Source organism: Dromaius novaehollandiae, chromosome 7 (assembly GCF_036370855.1).
Source record: "Dromaius novaehollandiae isolate bDroNov1 chromosome 7, bDroNov1.hap1, whole genome shotgun sequence".
Lineage (NCBI taxonomy): Eukaryota > Metazoa > Chordata > Aves > Casuariiformes > Dromaiidae > Dromaius > Dromaius novaehollandiae.
Genome location: NC_088104.1, coordinates 11,687,171 through 11,712,352, shown reverse-complemented (window position 1 = coordinate 11,712,352; position 25,182 = coordinate 11,687,171). Strand labels below are relative to the sequence as shown.

Sequence of the window (25,182 nt, the reverse complement as noted above, 5' to 3'; positions counted from 1 at the left end):
AGAGCGCCCTGTTGCACACCTGCAAATCAAAACCGCCAGAGCTTATAGCACTGACGCAGACCTCTCTGAGCACTCGGAGAGCGTCAGAGGTGTCGAGGACCCTTCATTGCCTCCCAGCTCTCCTGCATGCTAACAAGACTTCTCCTTTACCTCCAGTTCATTCAAATGTCTTGCTGGGATTTCAAGAGAACAGATCTTGGGGAAAGTCTGCAAGTTACTCCCACACTTGCAGCACAGCAACGGTGGGCTTCAAAAAAACCCCATGCAACCCCCAAGCAGGGCTGAAATTGCCTTTGCGCCTGCGTGAGCAGCAACCCTGGCGTTAGGATAAGGCTACCAAGCTAGCCGTCTACCTTGGAGAGACGTCACTCTTTGACAAGAGATAAATAAGCTCAGCCTCTGTCCTGGACTGTCGCCAGCTCCGCGCTCGATCCTCCTTGGCAGAGCCTTTACGAATCAGTCGCCCTGATCACAGGCGCTGAGGACTGCACCAGTGCGTGAACACGCCACGGGAAGCAGGGCTGCCTCGCTGGTGGCGTTTGCTTCTCCTTGCACGTTCCTGGCCGCGGGCAGCAGCTCTCCGCGAAGCCTTGCCTCGCGGGCGGCCTGCAAGGTGCAGAGGGACGGCCGAGGGGAAAACTCTGCTCCATCATCGGACTCGCAGCCAGCTGAAGTTGCAAGTAATGAATCTGCCTGCGCGCTGCGGTGGAAGCGGCCGGATGAACGCGTCAGGTACGAAGCAGCCAGGCTGACTCACCGTGCAGCGAGCAATGCTGGCAGCGCTTCCCGCAGGGCCCAGGGCACCCTGCTCTCCGCCTCAGCTCCTCACCCTGCCTTTGGCTCGCATGTGATCCCAGCAGGCACCGTGAGAAGGAAAAGGCGGGGAGGGTACATCTCCAAAAGAGACGCATGCAAAGCATAAGGCACCCCCTCTACGCCGCCTCCCTCCTTTTCTGCGTGGTCCTTCTGACTTGAGCTCTCATCCTGGTAACGCTTAGACAAGGATGCAACTTTACTGCCGTAGCTACGTGAACAGAGCTGCCCATGGCCCGGCAGGCCTGCAGCGCTGGTGGCTCGTCAGGACAGGACACCCTACGCACAGGGAAATCCAGCTGGTCCGGCAGAGACCACCACGGAGAGTGCTGCAGGAGACCTGAGCTGTGCTGCGCCCTGGACCTGCGGCGGGGACTTCAGAGAGGTCTCACCATCTCTGCTAGACCCACCTCTGCTTCCAAAGGCACGTGGCCGTGTTACAGGGACTGTGGGCAGAGGCAGGCGTCAGTGCAGGCACAGGCACATACCAATGGGCTGCAGCAGCTGGAGCCTCCTTTTGTGAAAAGGAGCCACCAAATCCGCACACGTAACGCACGGCAGCCCACGTTCTGCGGTCTTCGCTGTGGCGTTCCCCCATCGCAAGCGGAAAAGCGACCAACCAGGCTGGGAACCTCAAACCCCACTGCAATGTACAGGGGCAGAATGGCCCCTACCCCTTCTGGGAAACCCAAACACGACGGAATTAATTATTAATGGGAGCAAAATGAATTAACAAAGCCAATTCATACCCTAACAAAACCAAACCCCTAAGGTATTCTGGGAAGGAAAAGTCCAAGCCACTTGCTAATACAATCCTATACAAACTCAATACTGAATGAGCCTTTCACTGAACACTTTGTTTATTGAATTTGTCCGCATAGCTCTTGCTGGCTCCCCCAAATTTTCTCTCAAAACTAGAGCACAGCTGGTGCATGCATGCCTATTCCACCACTCCCACAGTAATTTGCTTTCAATGGAGGGTATGTGGAAGAGATGGAGTCTCCCATTCCTCATTTACCACCAGGCTGGCAAGCTTCGGACAGTAAGATAAAGCTTCAACCACTGGGACACGGAGAGCAGCCAAAGTACCAACGAACACGGCAGGAGAGGCTCCAGCTCCCTCTCCCTGCCATGATTCACCACACAGAGGGCTAACAGGAGTAAACAGTTATTTCTGTCTTTAAATAAGAATAACTTTGAGTACCCGAGAAGTGGCAGATGGATTGTTTAAGGTAATAAACAAGTCAGCTTTCCCCAACCTTCCTGTGACATTAGTGGGTCACAGGAACAATGAACACTGCCTCAATTGCTGCCAAGTGACTGGTACTGACCTGCATGAGGTGACCAACACCAGCTTAATCCAGCTGAAGAAACTGAAATTAGCTGCTGCTCCTGCAGAGAAAAGACAGAAAAAGTCAGTAGGCTGCTAATTCTCTCATAATACCCTTATGCCATTGAAGTTTTGCATGAAATCTCAAACCAGCATGTTTGTTATTAGCCTTCAGTACACAAAAATTCTGCAATTGTGAGAATATTTCTGAAGTATTCCCACACACTGAGGTTTTTAAAAGATTGTTAAGGAAGTACCCATGGAAAACAGACTGACAACTTATTAAAAAACCAGTAAAACAGTGACCAAAGCAGGCAACAGTTGCAGCACCTTTTCCTCACTAGACTGCACAGATCATTCCCACTTTAGAGAGGAGGAGATTGATGGAGCTGTTCAGCAGACCTGACCTAGGGTAGCTGTAGTCTCACCGTTCCCTCTGCCAGCAGCAGCTCTTGTCTGACCTCAGGGGAAACTGGTTTAGCTTATTATAGCAACACAAAATTTTTCTGATTTCTTTGGTAGAGTTATTTTTCTGAACTGGCTCACTGCAGGGCCAGAAAGGTGCCAGAGCTGGTGGCAAAGGTAGCAGCAGCAGTATGTGGAAGGAGATGGAGACACAGCAGCGCCTGCTTAATTTGGCTTAAGCTGTTGGGGAGAAAGAGAGGGGTGAAGGGACTTGTCAAAGGTCCCGGAGCATTTCTGCAGCAGAGCCAGCACTCCTAAGGTCCTCAGCTCGTTGTCCATCCAGAGCGTCTCTCAAGTCAGTATCTCTCAACCTTTCTAAAGGGTCATTCTGTCTTTGGGAGAACAAATTCATGGATTGTTTGATCCAGTGCAGCCACAAAATGACTTTCACTCACAACCAAATGAAACTCAGGGTGAGCTTTGAATGTTCCTTTCTGACCTTTTGTTTGCCCCGCATTGCTTTACTGTATGCATGGAACTGCACATGCAAGAAAAGACAAGAAAAAAAATGCCTTCATTTGCAGCCATTTTTCAGATCACCTTCCAGTATCCTCTAACACACTCCCTGAGAATTTCTTTGTAAGGCCATTTTTGGTAGATACTTTAAAAGCAGATTGCAGAGATATAAGATAGTGAATACATAGAGGCAAAGAAAATGCAAAAGCCTGAAAACATTATTAGTTTTTCTTTAATCTATGGGACTGTCAAAAAAGTTGTTAAAATAAAACTTGCATATAATACTTCCACAGATACAAAATGGCAAGTAGAAAGAAGCAGAAAGTACCATCCGCAATCTCAGCTCTATTCCACCATCACATACAAACAGAAATCAGCTGTAGTTGAGAGAGAGACAGTGGCGAGTACTATACTGATGGTTCCTGAACGACAACTATTTTTCAGTCTCTCACAGTTTGGGTTTCTGAAATTTAGTGTCTAATAACCTAGTGTCTGATAGTCCTTCATTTAAATAAACACAGGTGGCTTTTTCTAACTTGTTTAAACAATGTGTGAGCTCAGGTTCCTTTGACTTTTCTCACCTAGGTTTTCTTGGGTGCAGGACATAAAATTGCACGTATGCATGTAGGTACCTATGTATGTATATGCACGTGTGTATACCGACACTGTGTACGCACCACCCGTTCCCTTCAGAGCCATACACCAGCCCAAACCACTTCTGCACCTCTGCCAAGGAGCTGCACACTCTAATGAGCTGCTTTCTGAATGTGCTTTGCTATTTAATTTTGAACTTATTTAAGCCGATCACATGCACAGACCTTTTTAATGCCCTTTGCCTAAGAGTATTTTCCCAGATTATGTTCCTAACATATTCAATCTGTTTATTTCTGGAATCAAAAGGCTCTCTTGTTTCGCAATTATGAATGCTGAGATTTAATGAGATACTCATCATAATTCCCACTTTCATTAAAGTTTTCTCAGGTGGGTTTAGATTGATTAATTAAGTTTATTAAAATGTATTTACAAGAGATTTTTCTCATTGCTGTGATACATTTATGATCTGTCATCCCTATTAATTCTTAGTATCAGTACCTTGTTTTGCATTTTATAGTACAATACAGTGAAACAATAAACACTGTTAAACCTATCAAACTAATACTAGTTATAGGAAGAATCAAATATAAAATTAAAGAGTCAGATATAAACTGAGCAAGGAAACAAACCCTATCATTTGATGTGTGTCACCTGCATATTAAACACAAGAATCTCATTTCCTCATTAACTTAAATTAAAGCTTAATGAATTTTTAAGCAGATTTAATAGTGCAGGGAAAAAAAAAAAACTCACCAAGGGGAAGTCCTGGACTCACTTGGCCAATGTAAAAATACAGTATAACGGCCGCACCGAGGCTAACAAGAGTGTAGATCCACTGAATGACAAACATTATTACAAGAGACACAATTGCCTGTTAAAAATACAAGTTTTAGGGTTACTCCAGAGTACATGAGATAGTAAGCTGCTGCACTAACAATCTTTTTTTCTGCAAAATCCAGAGGCCACGTTCCGCTTTTGCTCTGCTCTTGTGGGACAGCCGGCAGTTCAATGGACGGTGAAGGAATATTCACATTCAAACACAGCCTCACGTAGGCTCGGCAATTTATTCTTGAACCTTGCAAGGTGAACACAGGTTCACACAAAATCTCTTTAATAACTGGGGCAGCACTGGGACTTTTCACATTATGAGAGCATCAGTAACTGCCTTTTTTTTTTTTTTTTTTTTGGCCAGAAATGCCAAAACCAGTGTTTGGATGGTATCTCTGCACCACCATCCTTCTCAGGGCCTTCTCTGGAGCACTGTGTAGCAGATCTGCACAGTCATTGACCTGGGATGCAGCCGCTCTGCATTATCATAACAACAAATTCCTTTTAGGTGACTCCCTCCTAACAAAGCCCCAAGTCAGGGATATAGAAGCGATGCTGTCCTTGCACCAGACCTGCTGCACTATCGGATCCCACCCGCGGGAGGAACGATGCCGCTCGGGTGGATGATCCCAGTTCAGTTTCTGGTGCTGCCGGAGCCCTGGGGAACCACGTCATCTCCTGCCTGGAAAACACTCCACGGTGTGTGGCTTTTGGCCACACAGAGCATTTCCATCGAGTATCAGAAAAGAACTGGGTATGGTGCGGCTGAAGCTTCTTGGTACTGAGCCTCGTGCATTATAAGGAGCCTTGTTTGGTCTCACTTGTGAAAGAGAGACAGCATGAATTTACACCATCATCTTCAGCAGCATGGAGATAGCTTTCAGTAAGCTACCTAGAGCCCCAGAGGCAGCGTGGCTCTGGCCTCAGGTCTCTGCTCGGGCTGCTCTAAACCAGTGCAGGTTGCGGTGTGTGGTGGGCTCAGTTAGGCCATGGGGAGCTCCAAGCTGCAGTAGCCACGCTGGTCTTAGTTTGGGAGCATGAAGGCACATCTGGATGCTCAGCAGCTCACAAGGTGGGTCTGACTCAATTAAAATTGACTTTCAAGGGGCATATGCATGGGGCCATAAGTATCATCTTCACGGACCAAATTAGGAACAGCTTCCCATTAGCAGCATAACGAGCTGCCCATTTGCAAATGGACAGCATGGAAGGAAAGAGCTAAATGAGTCAAAACTGCCACAACTGATGAAGCTCAAATAGTGAGGGCAGAGTGGAAAGGAGCCAGGATGAATAAATGTATCTGATTTTTGCTTCTATGGTTCCTTCTGGATTGCTGATCCCTTCTCAACTCTGTTGCACTCTCCTCCCCAGTCTGAATATTGACAGGAAACTAAATCTGCTTTAATGAACATGTCAGTCATCTCTTCACAGAAATTCCCCTGTGGCGTACAGAGCTGACCACTCTGAACTCTGTGATGACATTTGGGAGTCATGTTAGTTACTGAGCCCAAAGACCAGCATTGGCATGCAACCTCTTAAAAACGTCATCACTAGATAAGAAACTCCTGATATTCATCCCACCCACTACTCTGCAATCAAGCAGGACATTTCTCCAGTAGTTGGTTGCTGGCAGCAACAGCAACGAGCAGCTTGAGCAGCATGATTTGAAAAGTAGGTGTCAAATTCTATCTGAGGATTAAGTTAATAGGGTTCAGAGTGTTGTTCAGGGTGTTTATTATATTTTACACACAGCTATGAAATCCTTATCCATGCAGCAAAGCCATATGGTTCATTCATTATGCATAACTGACCCCTTTTCTGTCATCTGCCCGTTAATCCATCTTCCCAAGATGAATTTAAATGTCTTAAACTCCTCAGTGGCTTCAGGCAGATGCTATTTATTTTAAACAATAAATAACCTTTAATATTCTGGAGGAACTTTTCTTCCTCAAGATGTGGAATTTTGCACCCAGGCTGTTTGATCAGGGCATTGTTCAGGACTTTTTTGAACTGATGGATGTACAGTACTTTAAGTACTTAGTTCAGGTGACCTGCAATACTAGAAACAAAAGCTATTTTTAAGCACTGGAGTGTATTTACACTGCACTAAGTGGTGAGTTTCCTTCCATTTTTTACAACCACAAAGTAGTGCTCAAAATAAAAGTACTTACACCAGCAAAGGAAACCCAGTGATTGCAGAATCTGGAGTAGAAGGATACTGGTATTTGCTGAATTCCCAGTTCTGGATATTGTTGCTTTACAGATAAATCTATTTAAAAAAAAAAAGCAGAGATGTTAAAAAGGAGCCAAAGTGGTTTTTTTTTCCTCCTTTTTTACATTACCCAGCTACAGAAAAGCAAAAGAAATTCTAGCTGACAACTGGGTATCCCAAAGTTTAACCAAAACTTCCAAAAGGAAGGCAGTAAGGAAGTGCCAGGGAAAAGGCATTTCCAGCTCTGGCTCTCAGTCCACTCTAAGACCACGTGTAAATCACTGCCTACCTGGGCCTCAGTTTCTGTATTCGTGGAAGCAGAGAAACAATGCTTTTCTCCCTCAGAAGGGTTTGTGAAGCTGACTAATGTTGATAAAACAGTAAAGATCTGAGACTACAAGCTCCACATAAATAAGCAGTATTAAATACTCATATCAGCTAAAAACCAAATTCAGACTCTTGGCTGTGGATGATGAATAACAGACTCCATTTGCAGCATGGGGATCATTTCATTTTGACAGCCAGAGTTTTAAACTCACACGGCACCATCCCTCCTACCCTGCATCAAGATGAAATAAACCCCTAGATATACCCAAAATCTTTTTAATGTACGGCATTAAGAATGCATTGGTAGAATAATGAGTATACAGTAAAACCCTAGACTAAATATAGTCCTGCCTGCTTTCCTGTAATTAATCTCCCATAGGCAAATTACATTGGTACTTCTCCTGCGATTCGTTACGATGAACTCTCCCCTTACCTGTAATAAAAGATATTATTGCTATGAATCATGAATGACAGCCCCATATAAAGCTAGTTTCTCGCCTGCCTCTGGAAAAGCACCAGGAGGACAGAGGTGATAAAGCATTCCCACATGAAAGCAGAGATGTCCCTCTCGTAGCCTTTACCTTCCACCCTCTGGCCAGGGACAACCTGGGTCTCATCACGGAGCCGCTCGCCCCGCTCGCCTTGCTCCGATAGCTCCGGGTCCCATTTCAGCTCGGAGCCCGCCGTGGGCCGTGAACGCAGACTCCTTTCACGCGGGCGGCTCCGCTCAGCGGGGCGCTGCACACCTTCTCTGCCGGGCTGCAACGTTTCACCGCAGCTGTAATGAGCTGGGTGAGTGCTGTGCTCGAGATCCAAGAGGAAGCTGTCTTGTAAGGTTTGTTTGGCTGGCTTCTTTATCTTCTTCTGTTTGACCTTCTGGGTTAAATTCTCGGCTGCCTCTTTTCTTTCACAAGTACCAGGCTCATTACGAAATGGTTTAAAAAGCTGGTCCATGTCTCTTGTGAACTCCAGCAAGGTGCCATTTGATCTGCTCTGAATTATTCCATCTGATCTATAAGCGGAAGACTTGTTCAAAATTAAAGGCTGGGAAGGGTGGGCAGGCCTCGAATTTTCCATGTGCATCTTTTCAGGCTTTTGCTGAATGTTGTAGCTCAAGGAGATGGAGAAATAGGAATAGTCTACAGCAATATATGTCAACATGAAGTTGATGGTGACTATAGGAGCAAGAACATTCACTTGTCCAATGAAGACAAAAGCCATCGTGATGAGACTGGTTAAGCAAATCGCAGCCACTGGAGTCTTGTTTGGTCCTTTCTAGTTCATAAATAAAACAAACTTACATTGAAATTGATATTCACATACCCATCAGCCCTGCCGTGAGGATGCCCCTCTCCCTCAGCTGTGACGGGTGGTTACCTGGGCAGCCTGCAGGCACCCACTTAGCCATGAAATACTCACAAACACACACATCACCAGAGGCTCGTTGGCCTAGTAAATTAACCAACGGACTGCTGAGCTCCCACCTCACCTCTGACACTTACTCAGTGTTTGCCTTTGGAAAATTCATTAAGTCTCATTCCGCATCTCCACGGTAAAACAATGTCATTAAAGCAGCAATAACCCTTCAGAGTGATTTGTGGGGCTTATGGGAAGCCTGGGCTGTATTCTGGCAATAAAATATGGTAATTAGAGTTAACTGTCATTTCTAATTTCTCTACAAGTCTCCACATTGCTGTCTACCCCCGTATGATGCTGTTGGAGAGGGTTTTACCGCCAGGTAAGTGAAGGAAGAAGTGCCTGCATCAAGGAGTGCCATTATTTCGTTAGACACATATGACCATGCCCTGGCACGAGGCTGAGCTAAATCCAGGGTCTTCTGGGACTCTGTGTTTGGCATTTCTCTCCTTTCTTCCACCAAAGCTGCATCTGCCCAACACCCGGAGGAAAGCTGCAGAAAGGTTAAGTAGCCAAGGATGCTGAAGGGCACGTGTCAGGAACAGCAACAGATGATGCCAGGCTGCAGTCGGAAAGGCAGACAACCAGAAGATAGACTGTTTATTCTTCTCCTTTGGGAGGGGGGTAAGGTAGGGAGAGGACGAGAAAGAGAGAGACAGAGCAAAATGTGTCAGGCTGGCAGGACATGGGGTGAAAAGACCAAACTATCAGCTCGTGAACTTTAATCCCAAGTCTAATACGCCCTTCCTTTGACCAGTCGCTCTCTGACTGTTTCTGTATCTGAAATGCCCGTGCAGGCCACTTAAAGGCCTAGCTGGAAAATTTCTTATAAGGGATAACAAATGAAATACGAAGCATCCCAAACCTCAGACCTTGCCTCCTTTTAAACATCACTGTGATGCTAAGTGCTCATCACAAACTGTGCCGAGCCCCCTTTGGGACCAGGTTTGCCTGTGGTAGCTGATTGAGAACAGGTCCCTGTCCAGACTGTTGAATCAACATCATGCAGCTACACTGGGTTCGAAATCAAACATCTCCACCAAAAGTGCCTTGACAAGGGCAAGTCTTTGCAGCACAGGGCAGGCTTCAGAATTAGCAGTCAAAAAAACCAACCAGCCAAAGAAAAGCCACAACCCTACCACTGCTCCGTGAAGAGCAGTACCACGCTATCAGCTGGAACTATCCTGGCACTCAGTGAAGAACTGTTTTGACCAAACCTCTTAAAAATCTCAGGACAGTTCCCTCATCAACCCAGTAGGTTGATGACAGGACAGTTCCCTTCCCAACAGTTTATCATGCTCTTCCCAACTCCTCCCTTCTTCTCTAGCATCATCCTGTCCTCTTTCTCCCTACCCAGTAGGCCGTTGCCCTCATGAAACTTGCTCTGTGAGAAATACACAACACTCGGTCCTTGGTCCCTTTCTCCTCCCTTTTCTCTCCATGCCAGCAGTGGCCAAGCTTCCTCTACCCATGGCCAGGAAAGACAAAGCCACAGAGCCCCGGGAGAGGAGGATGGGGAACGTCTGAGTGCAGCCTGCAGAGGAAAGCAACATGAGTCCCCGGGACCCCCACCTTCCCAAGTGCCACCTCACTGCCTGGCTCTCCTGGTTTTTGGTCACTGGAGACCTACCCCCAGTCTACTGTGCAGATCCACGTCACGGCACCAGCTCTCCCGTCTTACCCTGCTCCACACACATCAACGCAGCATGCGTCTCATGAGCCAAAGCAGGACACTCTCATTTACCCCGGTGAAGAAACAAACCCTTTCCTTCCCACTCAGATCAGATACGTTAACGCCCAGAACATCACCCTGATGGCAGTAAACTCTAAGGGAACGTGACAGACTTACCTAAAACTCGGAACGGTGCAAGCATCAAAGAGGGAAACGAATGGCTTAAAATGCTAAGAGGAGGGGGAACGGGGCAACAGATTTAGGAGGAGGAAAAATTTTGTCAGCATAATCTCAGTTAAAGAGAAGAGTCCCCACGTGCCATTTTGAAAACAGGAGCGAGCAACAGTTGCAGGATCACGACTCAAATCCTTTAGGAAGCGGAACATCCTTAAGGAAAGCAATAGAAAACCCACTGTTTGGAACAGCTAAAGCTAGACTTTTACCCAGAAGGAAGGAAGGCCCTGCCACAAGATTTAAGCCTCAGTTGAACATGGCATTGGCTAATGAGTGCTACCCTGATCCAGCTGCTGGATAGACAATCTGACTTAACAGGACCAAGCAAATGAGAGAAAGGTGCTAATACCAGAAAAATTAGTTACATTTATAAAATTCTTGGACTTTCAGCAATCTAAGGAGAGACATTTTCCACTACAGCAGGCAAGTGCTGAAATTCCTGAGTTTTATGGGTGCTGCTTGTATAGTCCTCATCTCCAAGGACATTTTAGTAAGAAAAATTGAAACCACAGCAATGCTCCTTTAGAACAAGCTTTGATCTTGGAAAGGATAAACAGGAAATGTTTTAAAATGTGTTGGCACAATTAAGAGTTTTGCCATCAGCATGGTATCCACAAACAATATTGACTGTGTAAAGGCATCGCAGACACAAGGCTGGGGAGGGTCTCTGCCGCAGTTTTACCAACAACAGCACAAGACTAGGAACATTTTCCATTCTGCATTTTCATTTACTGTATGTGCTTTTTTTAATAAACACACAGCTCAAATGGAAACTATTTCTATTTTTGCTACACTTATTTATTAATAGAAAAGGGGACCAGTTTTGGACTTCACGCGTTTTCACGATGAAACGAGAAACATGTCTGCAGGATAAATGAACAGCGTTCTCAGAAAGCATCTTAGGTATTAGAAAGACTTAGTGAGATAGGGAACAGATGGTACAATCTCAGGATGCCTCTGGCTTAGGTTTAACACTACAGAAAACAATAGTGCCCTTCATATTAGCTAGGATTGTGTTGACGACAACACTTTAAAAGACTGAAAAGAAGAACTGATGTGGAACAGATTGTTAAGGACAAACTAAATTTATTAACTCACCATGAATCAAATCAAGTCAATAGTCAGGGTGGCAGAGAGAAGCAAAGAGGAAGGTGATCTGCCTTTAATTCCTCACCTCTTTTTAGAGCACTTCCCTTCGTGGCGCTCTGCCAGCACAATGGAGTTGAGAGTTTCTGTCTTTCTCTTATGGAAAGACCGAAAACTATCAGAGAAGAGGAGAAATCAACTTTGCAGTCTTTTGGCTAAATCAGTGAGAATTTGACAAGGGTTGCCAAGTGGAGGACAGCCCGTTCTGGGATAGCCTGATAAATATTCTCAGTAGCTGGGGGAGGGGGGTTTTGTTACTGCTCCTGCTTCTATTACTATTATTACTTTAATTTTAAAAAAATTACTTTGAGGAATATAAAGTAAAATAAAGTTTAGACAATATGTATACTTATAAAACATTTAAATACATTGAAACATTCACAAATACCAGTATTGTAAATATTTTTCTCTATTTATAAGCTGCTCTGAAGGAGCAAAACATCTTAAGATTTTTCCCAGCTGCTCAGTACAGATAGTTAGGTGCTGTAGGTTATTTAGAGGGAAAGAATACTTTTCTACCTATCTAGAAAAAAAGAAAGCTGTAAAAAAATAGTTTGTTTTGAAGGTCTAGCCCAGGTGTACAGTCCTTACTGATTTGTATTTTGACTGATCTCAGTGGAACAACTCATGTGAACGAGGATCACTTATTAGGACAAGGATTACTAACCCCACGTCCAAGGAAGGCGAGCATAGGAATGACGTTCTCCTGGGCGATGCACTGCAGGATCCTGGGTGCTCCGTAGAGCCCTCCCATGCAGGAGGCTAAGGATGAGATATACAACCCCAGCAAAAACAAGAAACCCACCAAGGACACCTGGAAAAAGCAGATACAACTTAAAGTTGACTACAGACCCCTGAGCAGTTTTAAATGCATTTTAAGAGATTCATATATTTATAACATTACAAAAGGAACAGAGTGAGCCATGGAAAAGCACCAATTTAACTGGTGTGTGATATAAAGTGCAAGTAATTAATACAGGAAAATTATCCCATAAAAGTAATTTAATGCTGAACATCCTGTACTGACAGAGCCATTTGACAAGCTCATATCCAAGAAATTCTTTGTCACTTGGAGCAAATGCAGCAAAGCAGCAGCTATTAGATTCCCCTTAAGTAACTGGAAGTGAGTTTATTTCAGGAGAGAGCACTTATATACAGAGAGCATCGTACAGGAAAAGCTACCCAGAGATCCAGCCATCCAAAACAGGAAGACAAGCCCCTGTGTCCCAGAGGGGAAAACCAATCAGGAAAGAAAATCCACAGTAAAACCAAATCCAACTCGCCACTTCAACAAATGACATCTCAAAAAACACGCTCCAAAGGATACAATACAATGACCTTATTTTCCTGTCTTCAACAAGTAAAGAATTTCCTTAAGCGAACATGAAACTTGAAAATTTTTAAAGCCCCAGCACTAGCAGGGCTGTTGGATTGGCAGTTTCTGGCTAGCACCCGTTCAAGTTGCCAGTGCAAATGGCCAGTTTTTCCAGTGGGAAAGAAGAGAAGGGAAAGCTGCTCTCTGAACACGGTGGAGAAACCTTGTGGGGCTGCAACAGCTTGTTGAAAGCAAGGCATGACCTGAGACGCCCAGATACTCTGCAGACAAAACCCAGCTGAAGTCTAAGAGATATTAGGACCTTTCTTTTGCTTTACTAGTAACAGGTTTTCCACTGAATTTTTTTTAGGGAAACAAGGCTTGTTTTCAAAGCGCAGCCATCTATCAGACTCCAGAGGACTTGTGCAGAAAAGGCCGAGGGGGGGGCCAGGTTTCCTCAGCGATGCTGCTCACCAAACCACTCGCTATTTTGTTCGGCCACCTCCACCGAAGTCCTGCTGCCTCCCAGGCTCACTGGACACCTTCTGCAGCTGCGCTGGCATGCTCGGGGCGCTGCACAACGCCCTGCTCCCCGAAAGCAAGGGAGTCGCAGCAGGTGCTGGCTGGTTTTGCAGGGAGACCCACGTGAGACCCACCCTCCAGACTCCCTGCACCACCAACACGGTGAAGAGTCTCATTGATTTCCACTTTCTCCAGTTCTCCTGACCCTGCATTTTTCAGCCACCATCTTTCCCACTTAATACATCACTGCCACTTCCTAACTCGCTGGCGCCGTCACTGCTTCATTTCTCCGACTCCTCGCATGCCCAGCTGCTCCGCTGTTCCCATCTTCCATGTCAGCTGGAGAAACGAAACACTCTGTCCGCCTCCCCAACCTCGCTTTAGGCAAAATGGCAGGAAACAGGCACGCTGGGGTGCTCGGTTAGTATTTGGCTCTGCTGCAGGAATCTTACTCCCATCGGCCCCTTCCTTCTGCATCACTCACGGCTCCCAAAAGAAGGGCAGTCTTAGAAAAACGCTTACGATTTCCTGGGCAGCTACTGAGGATGAGGCAGTTGGGCCATGATGTACTTGATGCACTAGGTCAAAGCTGCTGGAGCAGAGACAGGGCAGCCTAAGTGCTTTGCTGGGTGATTTTCTGGCAAAAAAGAGGTGGTGGGAACTGCTGTCCCAAACAGAAGCTTGTCCTGTTTCTACTGACTCTGGAGGAGACACGAACAGCCAGTTTGCTCATTAGAAAGCGTAGGAACTGGTTGAAAAACCCAATACGTTGCTCACTTGTACAAATGCCTGGGGGTCAGCTATGGGAAGAGCATGCTAGGGCAGACTGGAGGGGAAAACTTGAGTGCAGACAGAGTTTAAAGTGTCACTCGTCTGCTCCTTGGGACATGGAAGTGCTCTGAATGTCTAGCAAACAGAAATGAGAACTGGGCCCCCCTTGATAGGTCCCCGGGGTCATCTGCTGCACACCCAAGCAGGATCTCGAGGCAGCTGCATCGTGGGTTGTGCCGGCTACCAAAAAACACGTGATACAAACACTGCGTGTGAGCGAGCTTTGACATCAGAGTGCTGCTGGGACCACCTTGTCCAGGTCTGGGGAGACGCAGCCAAGGGACTAAGGCCCAGATTCACCCACCCAAGACCTGCAAACAAACAGCCGCTGTCCCAGAGCTGGAAGCTAGCCATAAAGAAACTCAAGGCACAGGTAACTAGCTGTAAAGAAACTCAAGGCACAGGTAATAGAGGAAAACAAAGGCTAGGTGGGAGAAAAAAAAAAATCCCAAACCCAGAATTTTGGTCCAGATCCACCCCACCCAAATTACAGTAGAGCGACTTGCTGGCAGTGCACAGGAGCAGCCGGTGGCAGAGGACAGCACCGCATGCAGGTCTCCCCAGCCCTGCGTGTCCGCCGCTTCCACCCTTCCTCCCATGGGAAAGAGGATCCGAAAGAGCATGCTGCAGCTTCCTGGGGCCGTTTAGTTTCTGTGGCTGTTGAAGTCAGGCGGCGTACGCTTTATTAGCAGCAATTACAAGAATTTACATGTCTAAAGACGATTCAAGATACAGCTGCCTTTTCCTTGTTTGTGAAGTCAGCGTGCAGCAAAAACAAGATTGGGTAAACAGCTATAAAATGCTTGCTGTTTCGAGAAGGCACGTAAAATTAATGTCGTGTTTCAGAACTGCACAAGCCTCCTACCATTCAAATGCATGCACATTTCTTTTCCCCATGAAACCCCTCTTGTCTTGTGGGTTTATCTTGTGGGACAGATGAAACCAGAGAGGAAGAAATTAGCAGGTATCAATTTCCATTAGACAAATGGATAGATGCTTGATCTGGGAGTCTTATAAACATAGCTTATAAGGCCCCTCTCCTAAAATACCAGCCCTATTTGAGAAATACTTGAAAGATAATCAGCTGTGCCAGGCTTCGTATATTTTTTTAGTTGCCCGAACCACTTGTATTTAAATGTGGCACTTGACATTCCAGCCAGGACTAGAGGGGACGAGTCCTTTTCACTGAGGCTGATGAAAGGTTTTGTTGTTGGTTTTAGACGCGCAGAGTACGAATACTTCATTAGAAATTGGCACTTCTAGCCTATTATAAGTGAAATTACTGTGTCTTATTTTGTATGCTTAAAAAAGAAAGCAGGTTTTGTAAGGCAGAAAATGAGCCAAACACTCATTCACCTGTGACTGACAGAAATGGGGAGTTCGCATGCTCGATTTCTAATGAGCTTCTCTCTCTCTTTCCAAACAAAGTCATTAAAATATAAAAAACCTTACAAGAAGTCAAAGCAGCAACATGAATGCATGGATTGCACCACTCTTTTGTACTGTACAGGGAAAAAGAAAACTGAGTTTGCCTTTCTTGTTTTTAATATTTAGCACTATTAATATCTTCAGGCTCTTTTTCTGGGAGGTTTTTCCATTTTTCCTCTCAGAGCGTTTTGAAGTTAAAACATAGCTTAAAAAAATCTCTTTCTCTTCAGCTGATTCATTTAAAGATACCTTTTAGTTCCTGTACTTTTCACCCACTAAGCCTGTTACATTTACACAACAAAGACATTGCTCAAAGAAGGTAGACTCGTTCTTTTCTCCCTGCAATAGAGATAATTTTTCACCTTAGCAAAAATATTGTAAGCACAGAATTTTGGATAATGCTGAAAAACTGAAAATTATCTTTTCCATATTCCATTTAAAGTAAGACAGGGGCACACACCAAAATCCTTTGCTCTCTTTTTAAAGGCTTGCAATGATAAGGTTCATTGCCTATAGCAAGACAAACCTCCTTTCATATATATACACCAATGTGGACTGTCCAGAGTTTAATAATCCTATTGCTCACACTGCAATTACAGTACACAAGATATGAAAATGTAAGCTTTGCTTGACTCAGTAAAGATAAGCAGTGTGGTTCTTTAGAGATTTCAGTTTGGTCTAAGGTTTCACCAGTGAAACAGGATACACTGAATAAAACACAGCATTTATTATTAGACCATATTAGCATATTTTAGCTCTTAAAGCTATTGCTGGATGATGATGCCAAGATTCAGCATTACTGGATACATTTGTGAATGGAAAGCTATTCAAATCAAATGTACACTGGGATTTGCAATAGGAAAATCCCCCCGAATTTCCATGAGAGGTGGGTACCCAAATTCCCCAGGCTTTTGGAAAAGTTTGGGCATTCAATAACACAGCCGGAAACCTGAAAGCACCATTATACAAAACCACACTAAGTTGTTTGAACACATTACCTTCTCTGCTATCATAAAGTCATAGCGGAGTGACTGACGGGTACAAACAGCTCCCAGCAAAAAGACAAAGACCATATACAGAAACCATCTGCAAGTAACAAAGACAAACAATTTGTTTCCAGCGAGACAAAACCATAGAGAATTTTACCCACTAGCAGAGCCCAAAGATGGTCAAGTACCTATAAGCTGGGCCTTTGATCCCTCTATATGGGCTGTTCTTGCACAGCGGCCTAAACTTAAGACCCACGCACATAACTTACCCGCTGCAGTGCACCAGAGACAGCTAAGAGTGACCCGTACAGCACTCCTGAGACACAGAAACCTGCAGCCTAGAGCATGCTCTTGGCGTGCGCGTAGGGGGAATAACTCAGTCCTGAGTGTGCACAGGTCCCCTGATCTGGCAGCAATGCTAAAGACCCCAGCGAGCCTCGTTTGCAGCCTCCGCCTTTTGCCAATCATGACCACTCCTGTGATGGCTCTGTTTTTTTCCAGTATTCATCTGGAGGAATAAACTAGTCTGTCTGCAAAGTCCAGCCAGTAGAGATGTGAACAGCCACAGTCAATTAGTCCGTGATACCTTTATGTTCTCTGAAATCCCTTAGCTTGAACAAAAATGAGCACCAATTTCAGCAGGAATCCAACTCAATTAACAAAGGCCTTCCTTTCTGTCTGAACCCAGGTACATAATTTAAGGTAGTATTTTCAAAAGTAGTTTAGGTAACAACGAAAAGAGGCAGGAGCCTACTGAGGTTTTTTTTAATGCCTAACATTCATTTCCCAGGGCAGAGCGCACTGCTCTGGGATGTGGGCCACCCGGGCTCCGCTGGCCTCTCAGGTGGGTAGGTCGTTTTACTTCTCTTGACCCCATTTTCCCAAGTAATAACAATTATATTTTTCTTTTTTTGCACAGAAAGCATTTTGAGATCAATAGCAAAAAGTGGGATAGCAAGATGGGTGACGAAACAACGTGCCCCAGGCCTTCACGAACCTCACGTTCTGCTCTGGGACAGCCCGAGTGCAACGGTGCAACCGGTCTAGAGTTAACACACCTCCTGCCCGGCAAAGGGAGGGGGAAGGGCGAGGAAGAATTGATTACATCCACACTAATGAATCTCTCCTCTAACCCATCCAGAGTAGGTGGTGGTAATGGATGATAATTTGAACACGAGCCAGACTTCAATTTTCCAGATGGCCGAGTAATAAAAGGTTGATGGGAATATGAAATGGATTGGTCACATCCCAGGCAGGCTCCAAACGGTAAGTTCTTCCCAGTCCATTACTTACGAGGTGCCTATAGCTGCCAGAGAACCCAGGGGGATGTTGGTAGCAGGCTTCTGGAGATCTCCACTCATATTGAACCCAGCCATCACACCTGCATTTTGTAGACATAAATATAATTTAGAGTTAATTTGAATTACAGAATATATAATATATATTATAACATATAATATAATTTAGAGTTAATCACTTAATTGATTGCTTCAGACTGGTAGCTATATCATTTCTTTCCACTGCCACAAATACAAATATTGGTTCCCATCTATTGCTTGGTTCATGCCTTTAATGGAAACAAGTTACCACTAACACGTCCACAGAGAACCCTTTGTCCAGTCTGAACAATGCAGTGGGGGGAAAAAAGCAGAAATCTGAACAAAACCCATCTTATCTTAACGCAAACATCACAGAAGACAGTGCTGCCCAATTGTTCAAAGAAAAATGCTACCGTTCATCACAGCAGTGCATTCAGCAGGGCACATTACCCAACCCAGACACAGCCAGTTAGACCCAAATCTATTATATGCCCCCACATTCATGAGGGACAACCGCTATTACAAAACGACTTGCACTGTCCTTGTTTAACGATTATCACATGCACATTTAACAGATGGAATAACACTGCCCTGCACGTACGCGGCACCTTCCATCCAAAGATCGGCACTGCCGGCAGTACTTACAGCCCTGCAAAGTAGGCATTATCTCTGCTTTGCAGATCGGAAAATAGAAGCACTGAAAGGGTAAGTGATTTTCCCAACGTCACACAGAAAACACATGGCAGAACTAAGAACAAAGTACTGAACTGTTATTTTAGGCCAGAGTACAGGGTATTGTACAAACAGGGATAGTCCTCATCCTAAAAAATTACCATCTTAAGAGGCACGAAAGGGAAAAAAGATGGAGCAAAGGATGAAGCAAAGGATTACATTCTCCATTTTGAGGCTAGGAAACCAATGTACAAAAGGGTCAAGAGTCTTTGCCCACAGTTGAAGAGGGAGTCATGGCAGACTTGGCAAGAAAATCCATCTTTTCTGGTCAAATTATGCTAAAACTTTTCCTAAGACACTTCAGATATCAGCTAAAAAAACCCACTGCAATTCAGAATCCTGATGAGAATCTGGACAGTTTGAAGGCAGGACAGAAGAGTTCCTTTAAGACATTAATTTCTGTCCATAACTATCTCGTTCCTCCTATGTCATACTAACTTCCTCAAAAGGACTTGTGGGCCAGATGCCAGTCAACAGTGCTCATGGGACAGTCGCTGGGAACCGGGGTGAGATCACTTGGGAACAACAGCGAGAAGGAGCACACCAACTCCACAGCACTCGTAGCATCTGCCAGCCTGGAGCGCGAGGGACTGAATGCTGTACTGCCATTCATCTGCCAAGTTCAGCAGCAATTCATCATTTTAATACTGTACAAGAACGATGAAGTCAGTCTCTGAGGTTGCAAATAAGTGACTACAGCTCTAGTTCAGAAACAAGTCATTGCATTTTAAAGCTTGAACGTGAATTGACTGTCACTTAGGCAGATTTTCTCTTGAGACAGAGGTAGACAGGAGTCATGGAACAAATCCCACCGTAGAGGGAACTTGTTCCTGTTCCAACAGGATCCAGCCCGATGAGTGCCTTCTCTGAAGACTTTGCATAATTACAGATCAGCTACTGACAGGGAGCAGTGGTTGCTAATCCTGGAATATGGGCTCAACTCCCTGTTCTGTCTCGGGCTTACTGTGCTCTTCATAGCTCCATTTCCTTGTCTGTTAAATGGGAATCAGAACATTTCCTCTCTCCACTGTGTCGCAGCGAGGATGACATGTTAATGAACACAAGTCACTCACGTGTTGCCAGACACATCGGATCAGGCTGGAGGGCTTTTTCTTCTTTTTTTCCCTTGATCATTTTGGGCCCACCCAGCAGCCATCTTGTTCTCCACCAGGGGCCAAACTCCAGCAACTGCTCCTCAGTTCCTATGGGCGCCTGCCATTTTGCAGCTCCCAGCAGGCAGAAGTCCATGGAAATTGTCACAAACACCAGCCTAAATGAAGCATCCATAAAGCACTTTCTTTTGACGTGTTACTTTGCAATTCAGGGGCAAAGCAGAAAATAGAGAATACTCTAAACCTTTCTTCCAAAGGGAGCAAGCTATTGTCAGAAGGACAGCTGTTAATCTAATGTGCCTCTTGGCCAAGTTTCCCAGTTTTCCAGCTTTCTGGCACCATCTCTAAATCCTGCAGCTTGAGCTTGACTCACCTCTTCCTCATCCAAGCTCTTAGCTCAGCAAAGCACTGGGGAAACACCAAAATGGCATTTTCTGGACCAAACACGAAAAAAAGTTGAAGACGTGAGTCATCTGAGCAATGACAACTGCACGGCCCAGACCAGCCCATTATCTCACTCCCGCAGACCCACATCGTGAGGAGCAGCCAGATGAAGACTTGCAGCCACCCACACAAATGGGGTCCTGCGATAGATGACCTCCTGTCCTGCAGTGACCAGGGGTCAGACCAGAACCAGTGCACACCGAGAGCCTAGGAGGCCACCGGAGTCTCATGGCTTTCACTGCTAAAGGCTGAGGCCATTACGGAAAGAATCAACATGGATATTCTCAGCCACATATACCTATGCTTTCTCCTCCATGCCACAACCAAGCCTTAGATCTGACAGGATGTGAATCTGCTGGCACAGAAGTATGCGCAATGCCAAAGCCACCTCTCTACAACCTCCCAAAAAGTTATTTTCCAGACAGGATGACAGTTGCCAAAGATCAGTACTGAGCAGCTCTTTTGTGAGCAACAGACTAACCACCACACTTTTCGATGAAAGGACAACCTGCTTCCTTTCAAAAAAACTGAACAAACTCCACCATCAATGGATTCTGTCACTGCCAGCCAAATAAAGAACTGGTCTGACTTGCAAGCAGCCAGAAACAGCCTTCCCATTAACTCTAGCTACTCATCAGAAGAAAACCTTACACTTGCACATACGAAATTCTACTAAGAAGAGAAGTTGGGACATTGCTTCCTCCAGACACAGACCTGTCCCTAAGGAAGTGGCCAATCCTTTCTGAGCTGAAGCAACTATATCTGCAGATTGTCCAGAGAGAAAATTATCCACCTCTCTGTTTCAGCGAGATAGCAGGCAGGATTTTCCACACTGGCTATTATCTTGCAGAGCAGCAGATAATGACAAAGCTTCTGGACAAGGAAGCATGAAAACACGGTCACCTCAGCCAGGAAATTATGGCTGAGACAGTCTGTACATTGCAGCTATTCCCAGCGTAATCCTGTCCTGGGAATCATCCAGGCAGTAGATATGTGCACGAGGGGACCACCTACATTGTCAGTTAGACACAATCATCAGCTCTACCAGCTTTGGCTTATAACTCCAACAGCTAAGGTTTATAACTGCAGATAGGACTGCCTGCAAACACCCGCTGCATTTTCCAGCAAATTTACGACAAAGTGCAAAAGGTTTTTTCCTTCACCCAAGAGAGGAGGAATGGAAAATCTTAGATAAGAATTGTAGCTAATTTTTAAAAAGGGCCAAATTCTCCACTGATGTAAGCTGGCACCTCTCCACAGACTTCAATGGAGTTGTGCCAGTTTACATCATTTGATAACTTAGCCCAAAACTTCTAAATCTATTTGCTGTCATTTTGCAAGTGCCAGATATGGTCTGTTTCAGAATGGGTTTCAGTATGATGATAGTTTCCAGTAACACCGCTTCAAACATTGTCTTACTTTCTTGTATCACATGACAACACACGTCTTTCATTACACAGAAAAACTTTGGGATTTAGTAGGGAAGAAAACCATTCTCTGCACAACAGAAATGTTTAACTTCATTTTAAAGCTGCATCGACAGTTTGGGGCTGCTGCTACTGTCACTGTGCAATGCTGAGTTGAATGTGGACGGGCAGGTCCTGGTTCCTGAGACCCCTTCCACATGCACAGCCCTGGCTAGGTGGAAAGATGAGTGTCTGCTTATCATTTCATGGCAGCAAAACACGCACATTAAGAGGGTATTTGCAATGATTCAGAAAAATATCTGTTGATTAGTGCCTCCGATTTCTAGATATCTAGACAGGTATGTCCACATCTTCCATAGCAAGTATTTTCATCTTTTTGATGTAAAACCAGCAAATCTGAGACTTCCATGCCCATGTATTCACATTCAGGCCAGTTCTGTATCTATATTTTGGATCACTTAGCTACTTCTCTATTATTAGATGACAAACTTTGGAGGAATAAAGCCAGCTGCACTATATATCCAGCTGAAATGGTTTAAACAGCTATTACCCAGGAAGCAAGTGGCCCAGTCCCTGCTTACCACCACTCAACTGTAAAACTGGGATAACTTCACTCATGTTGCTGGAGTTGTACCAATAAAATACAAAGAAATAGAGAAAACAATATGACATGGAAAGAAAATCTAAGGAGGATGTTTGCAGGAGGCAGTCTGTCTCACTTGGGCATTGGGTCATGGCAATGGCCAAGCTGGTACTGCCAATGGACTCTTACCCAGGGCTCTCAAATTTCCAGACCTGGGACTGATGTGGAAGCCACTGGCCCTTCACCAGGAGAAGCAACAGCGCAGGAATTGCCCTGTGTCACACCAGGACGAACTACTCAGTGGAGTGGGGATGATGCATCTGAGCTCACATGTCATTAGAGAGAGTGCAGCATACGTTCCTACAACGTGCTGCATCCCTTGTCCCTTCCATGTAGAGCCATCTACTATCAGCTTCTGATTCATGAAAGGCTGGAGACAGGAACAATCTTTCCGTTACTCTGAACTTTGCCACCTGAAACGGTCCCGGGGCCGAGCAAGCTCCAGCTCCGCTGGGCCCCCAGCCCAAAGCTGGACTCCCCGTTGGGTCTCCCAAGGAGCCCTCTGCCTCTGCGGGAGTAGCTTTTAGAGCTACTAGCCTGTACTTCTTCCATTTCAGTGTTATTTCTGGTGAAAACAGACAACTAAAATGCTTTTCACCAAATCCCAGAGACCAAACTTAGATAAGCTGAATTCAAGTAACAATTTCAGATGGAGAATAAAGAATTTATCCTGAAGATACCAAAATCATTTCATTTCAAACAGGAACACTTCATTTCAGAAAGACCCAAACATCATCTTTCATGACTTCCTAAGCCTTCTTTGTTTAAAACTTCCTATTAGCCAAACAGTATCTTAGATTCAAAACTAGAATATGCTAAAAATTAAAAAGAGTAAACAAAACATTTAAATAAAAGCTAAACAGAACATTTTGCTTTGGGTCAAAGTAACGTTTCAAACTGGCTCAAAGTAACCCCTCAGAACTAAAGAACATTGTTTCACTGAAACTCTCCCTGGATTTCTGTTGTGTCTGATTTGACACCACAGGATTTGTTTCCAGTGCTTCAGGCTGCTCATGGCAGAAATGGGAACAAAACCCTAGAAACGTCTGGAAGACCTGTAAGTCCAGCACTATTCGTGCACAGAATGGGATGGCAGGTGAACTTCCCAAGAACGACTGCGGGGACAGTGCTGGGCTGGGCATGGTGCAGGAGCCCAGCGTGGAGGCAGAGCCCGCTGAGTGCTGCCCACGAGCACCTCCTGCTCCTTCCCACGCAGACGTCCCGGTGAGACCGCTGCGTGCTGGCGGACCGGCCTCACAGAGCGCTCCAGCACTATGCCGGCTGCCCTCCGCGAGGAGCGCTGGCAGCTGCATCGCATTTCTCCAGTCTGCTCTTAATGTCACTGCCAAAGCCATCACTGAGATGTCACCTTGAGTCTCAAAGCCCGCCTCTCCTGCTGGCAGGCTGAGACTGCTTCCAGGCAGGAGCGCGGAGAGGAGGATCCTCTCGCCCGCAATGCAGCGGGAACCAGTTCTGGGAATCAGGCAGGAGATGGGGGAACTACAGCCCGTATCTATATACGGGCACTGCACTAGTTCCTAGCAGATGTACGCTTTATTCTCAGCACTTCTGATATTACACCAGGTTCCCCATCTGTCTTTACTCCCATCGCTTGCCTTCTTAACTTTTCTCAATTAGATCACAAGTTCTTTCATGTAGGGCACCTAACACAACACTACATTTTCTTGCATGAGGCTCCTAAAATCCACAGTGCTATGAACAGTAATAACAGGAACGATAGCTGAGTTAGATTGTACCACTGGCACTGCTACTACAAAGCAACAATTTAAATGCGGTAAATAACCAAGCAATTAAAAAAACCACATATAAACATTGCAGCAACTGAAGTAATTATTCATAAGCCCAAACTGTATTTTCAGAGAATATTTAATGTTGCTACTGGTATTACTGCTGCTAACTAACAGAGCAACAGGCTGCCAGGGCTTTAAATAAATTATATCTATTAGCTTTGGCCTTCTTCCTAGCAGCCAAGCATTAGCAATGATGAAGAACCGTTTAATAACACTCATGATAATTTTCTACACAGCTTTGTCATAAATATTCCTTTTTCTATAATCAGGGAGCTGGAAAAAGCTGCTCTCCAACATCAGAGGCAAGACTGATGAGAAAGGTCTCCTTGGCTGAGGGACTCACTTGGGCCAGGCGGAAATGATAGAGAAAGAGGGCAGAGAGCAACTTCTCCATGGTGCCCCTAGCTTGGGCATGCAAGTCTTCCAGGAGGATGTATACATGGAGGCAGTTGCCAGTCTGACAAGCTAGGAGAGAGTATTTCTAAAGAAAATGAACTTTCTCTAGGCATGTGCAGAAGCCATTTGCCCCTAACCAAGCAAGTTAGAGGTAGACTGTGAAAAGTATGCAACCTAAACAAGGTAATTGGTCCGAACACCTTTACAGGACCAAGGATGGTCTGGGAGGACCATGGGCCAGAGGAACACAGGGCTTGGGACATTGCAGGACCAAGCCCTACAACCGTGCAGGGCAGTAGGATGGAAGAGGATTCAGGAGCTTCTAAAGTACACCAGACAACTATCCCGGCTACCCGAAAAAAAGCAGAAAACAGGAAGGTTGTAAGGTAATCCACAAAGGGTGCTGACTGCAGTCTGGTGCTAGCTGGGCACAGCAAATCCTCCCGACCCACCCCCACTGTCATTCCACCATGTACACCAATACGCTCTGGCATCAGCGTCCCCAGAGTCACTGGGATTTCCAGGAACAGGCAGCAACGCCTTTCTCTGAAACGCCATGCCAGCCACTGAAATGAACCTCCTCCGGCTGGTCTCTCCAGGAAGTTTGTGTGGCCCTGGTGCTGCAGCTGGGCTGCAACGAAGAGGAAGACCAGGGAATGTCAGTTCTTCGTATCCATTGAGTTTGCAGGAGGACAAAGTGATTTTTTATGCTAGCAGAAC

The 25,182-nt window shown here is 45.4% G+C and overlaps 1 protein-coding gene across 6 annotated transcripts in view; it reads right to left on the bottom strand.

Moving 5' to 3' along the window:
- The window catches only part of SLC12A8 (solute carrier family 12 member 8), a 61,477-nt gene that overhangs the window by 2,018 nt on the left and 34,277 nt on the right, over positions 1-25,182 (bottom strand). For 4 of the 6 annotated variants that reach the window (XM_064514678.1, XM_064514676.1, XM_064514675.1 and 1 more), the window contains 7 exons: positions 17,872-17,959; positions 16,588-16,675; positions 12,161-12,307; positions 7,607-8,300; positions 6,658-6,755; positions 4,412-4,529; positions 2,145-2,205 (listed from right to left, as the gene is read on the bottom strand). In XM_064514678.1, the coding sequence (XP_064370748.1) occupies positions 2,145-2,205; positions 4,412-4,529; positions 6,658-6,755; positions 7,607-8,300; positions 12,161-12,307; positions 16,588-16,675; positions 17,872-17,959 (1,294 nt within the window). The remainder of the gene's footprint in view (positions 1-2,144; positions 2,206-4,411; positions 4,530-6,657; positions 6,756-7,606; positions 8,301-12,160; positions 12,308-16,587; positions 16,676-17,871; positions 17,960-25,182) is intronic. The other 2 variants (XM_064514677.1, XM_064514679.1) reach the window with 2 other exon arrangements.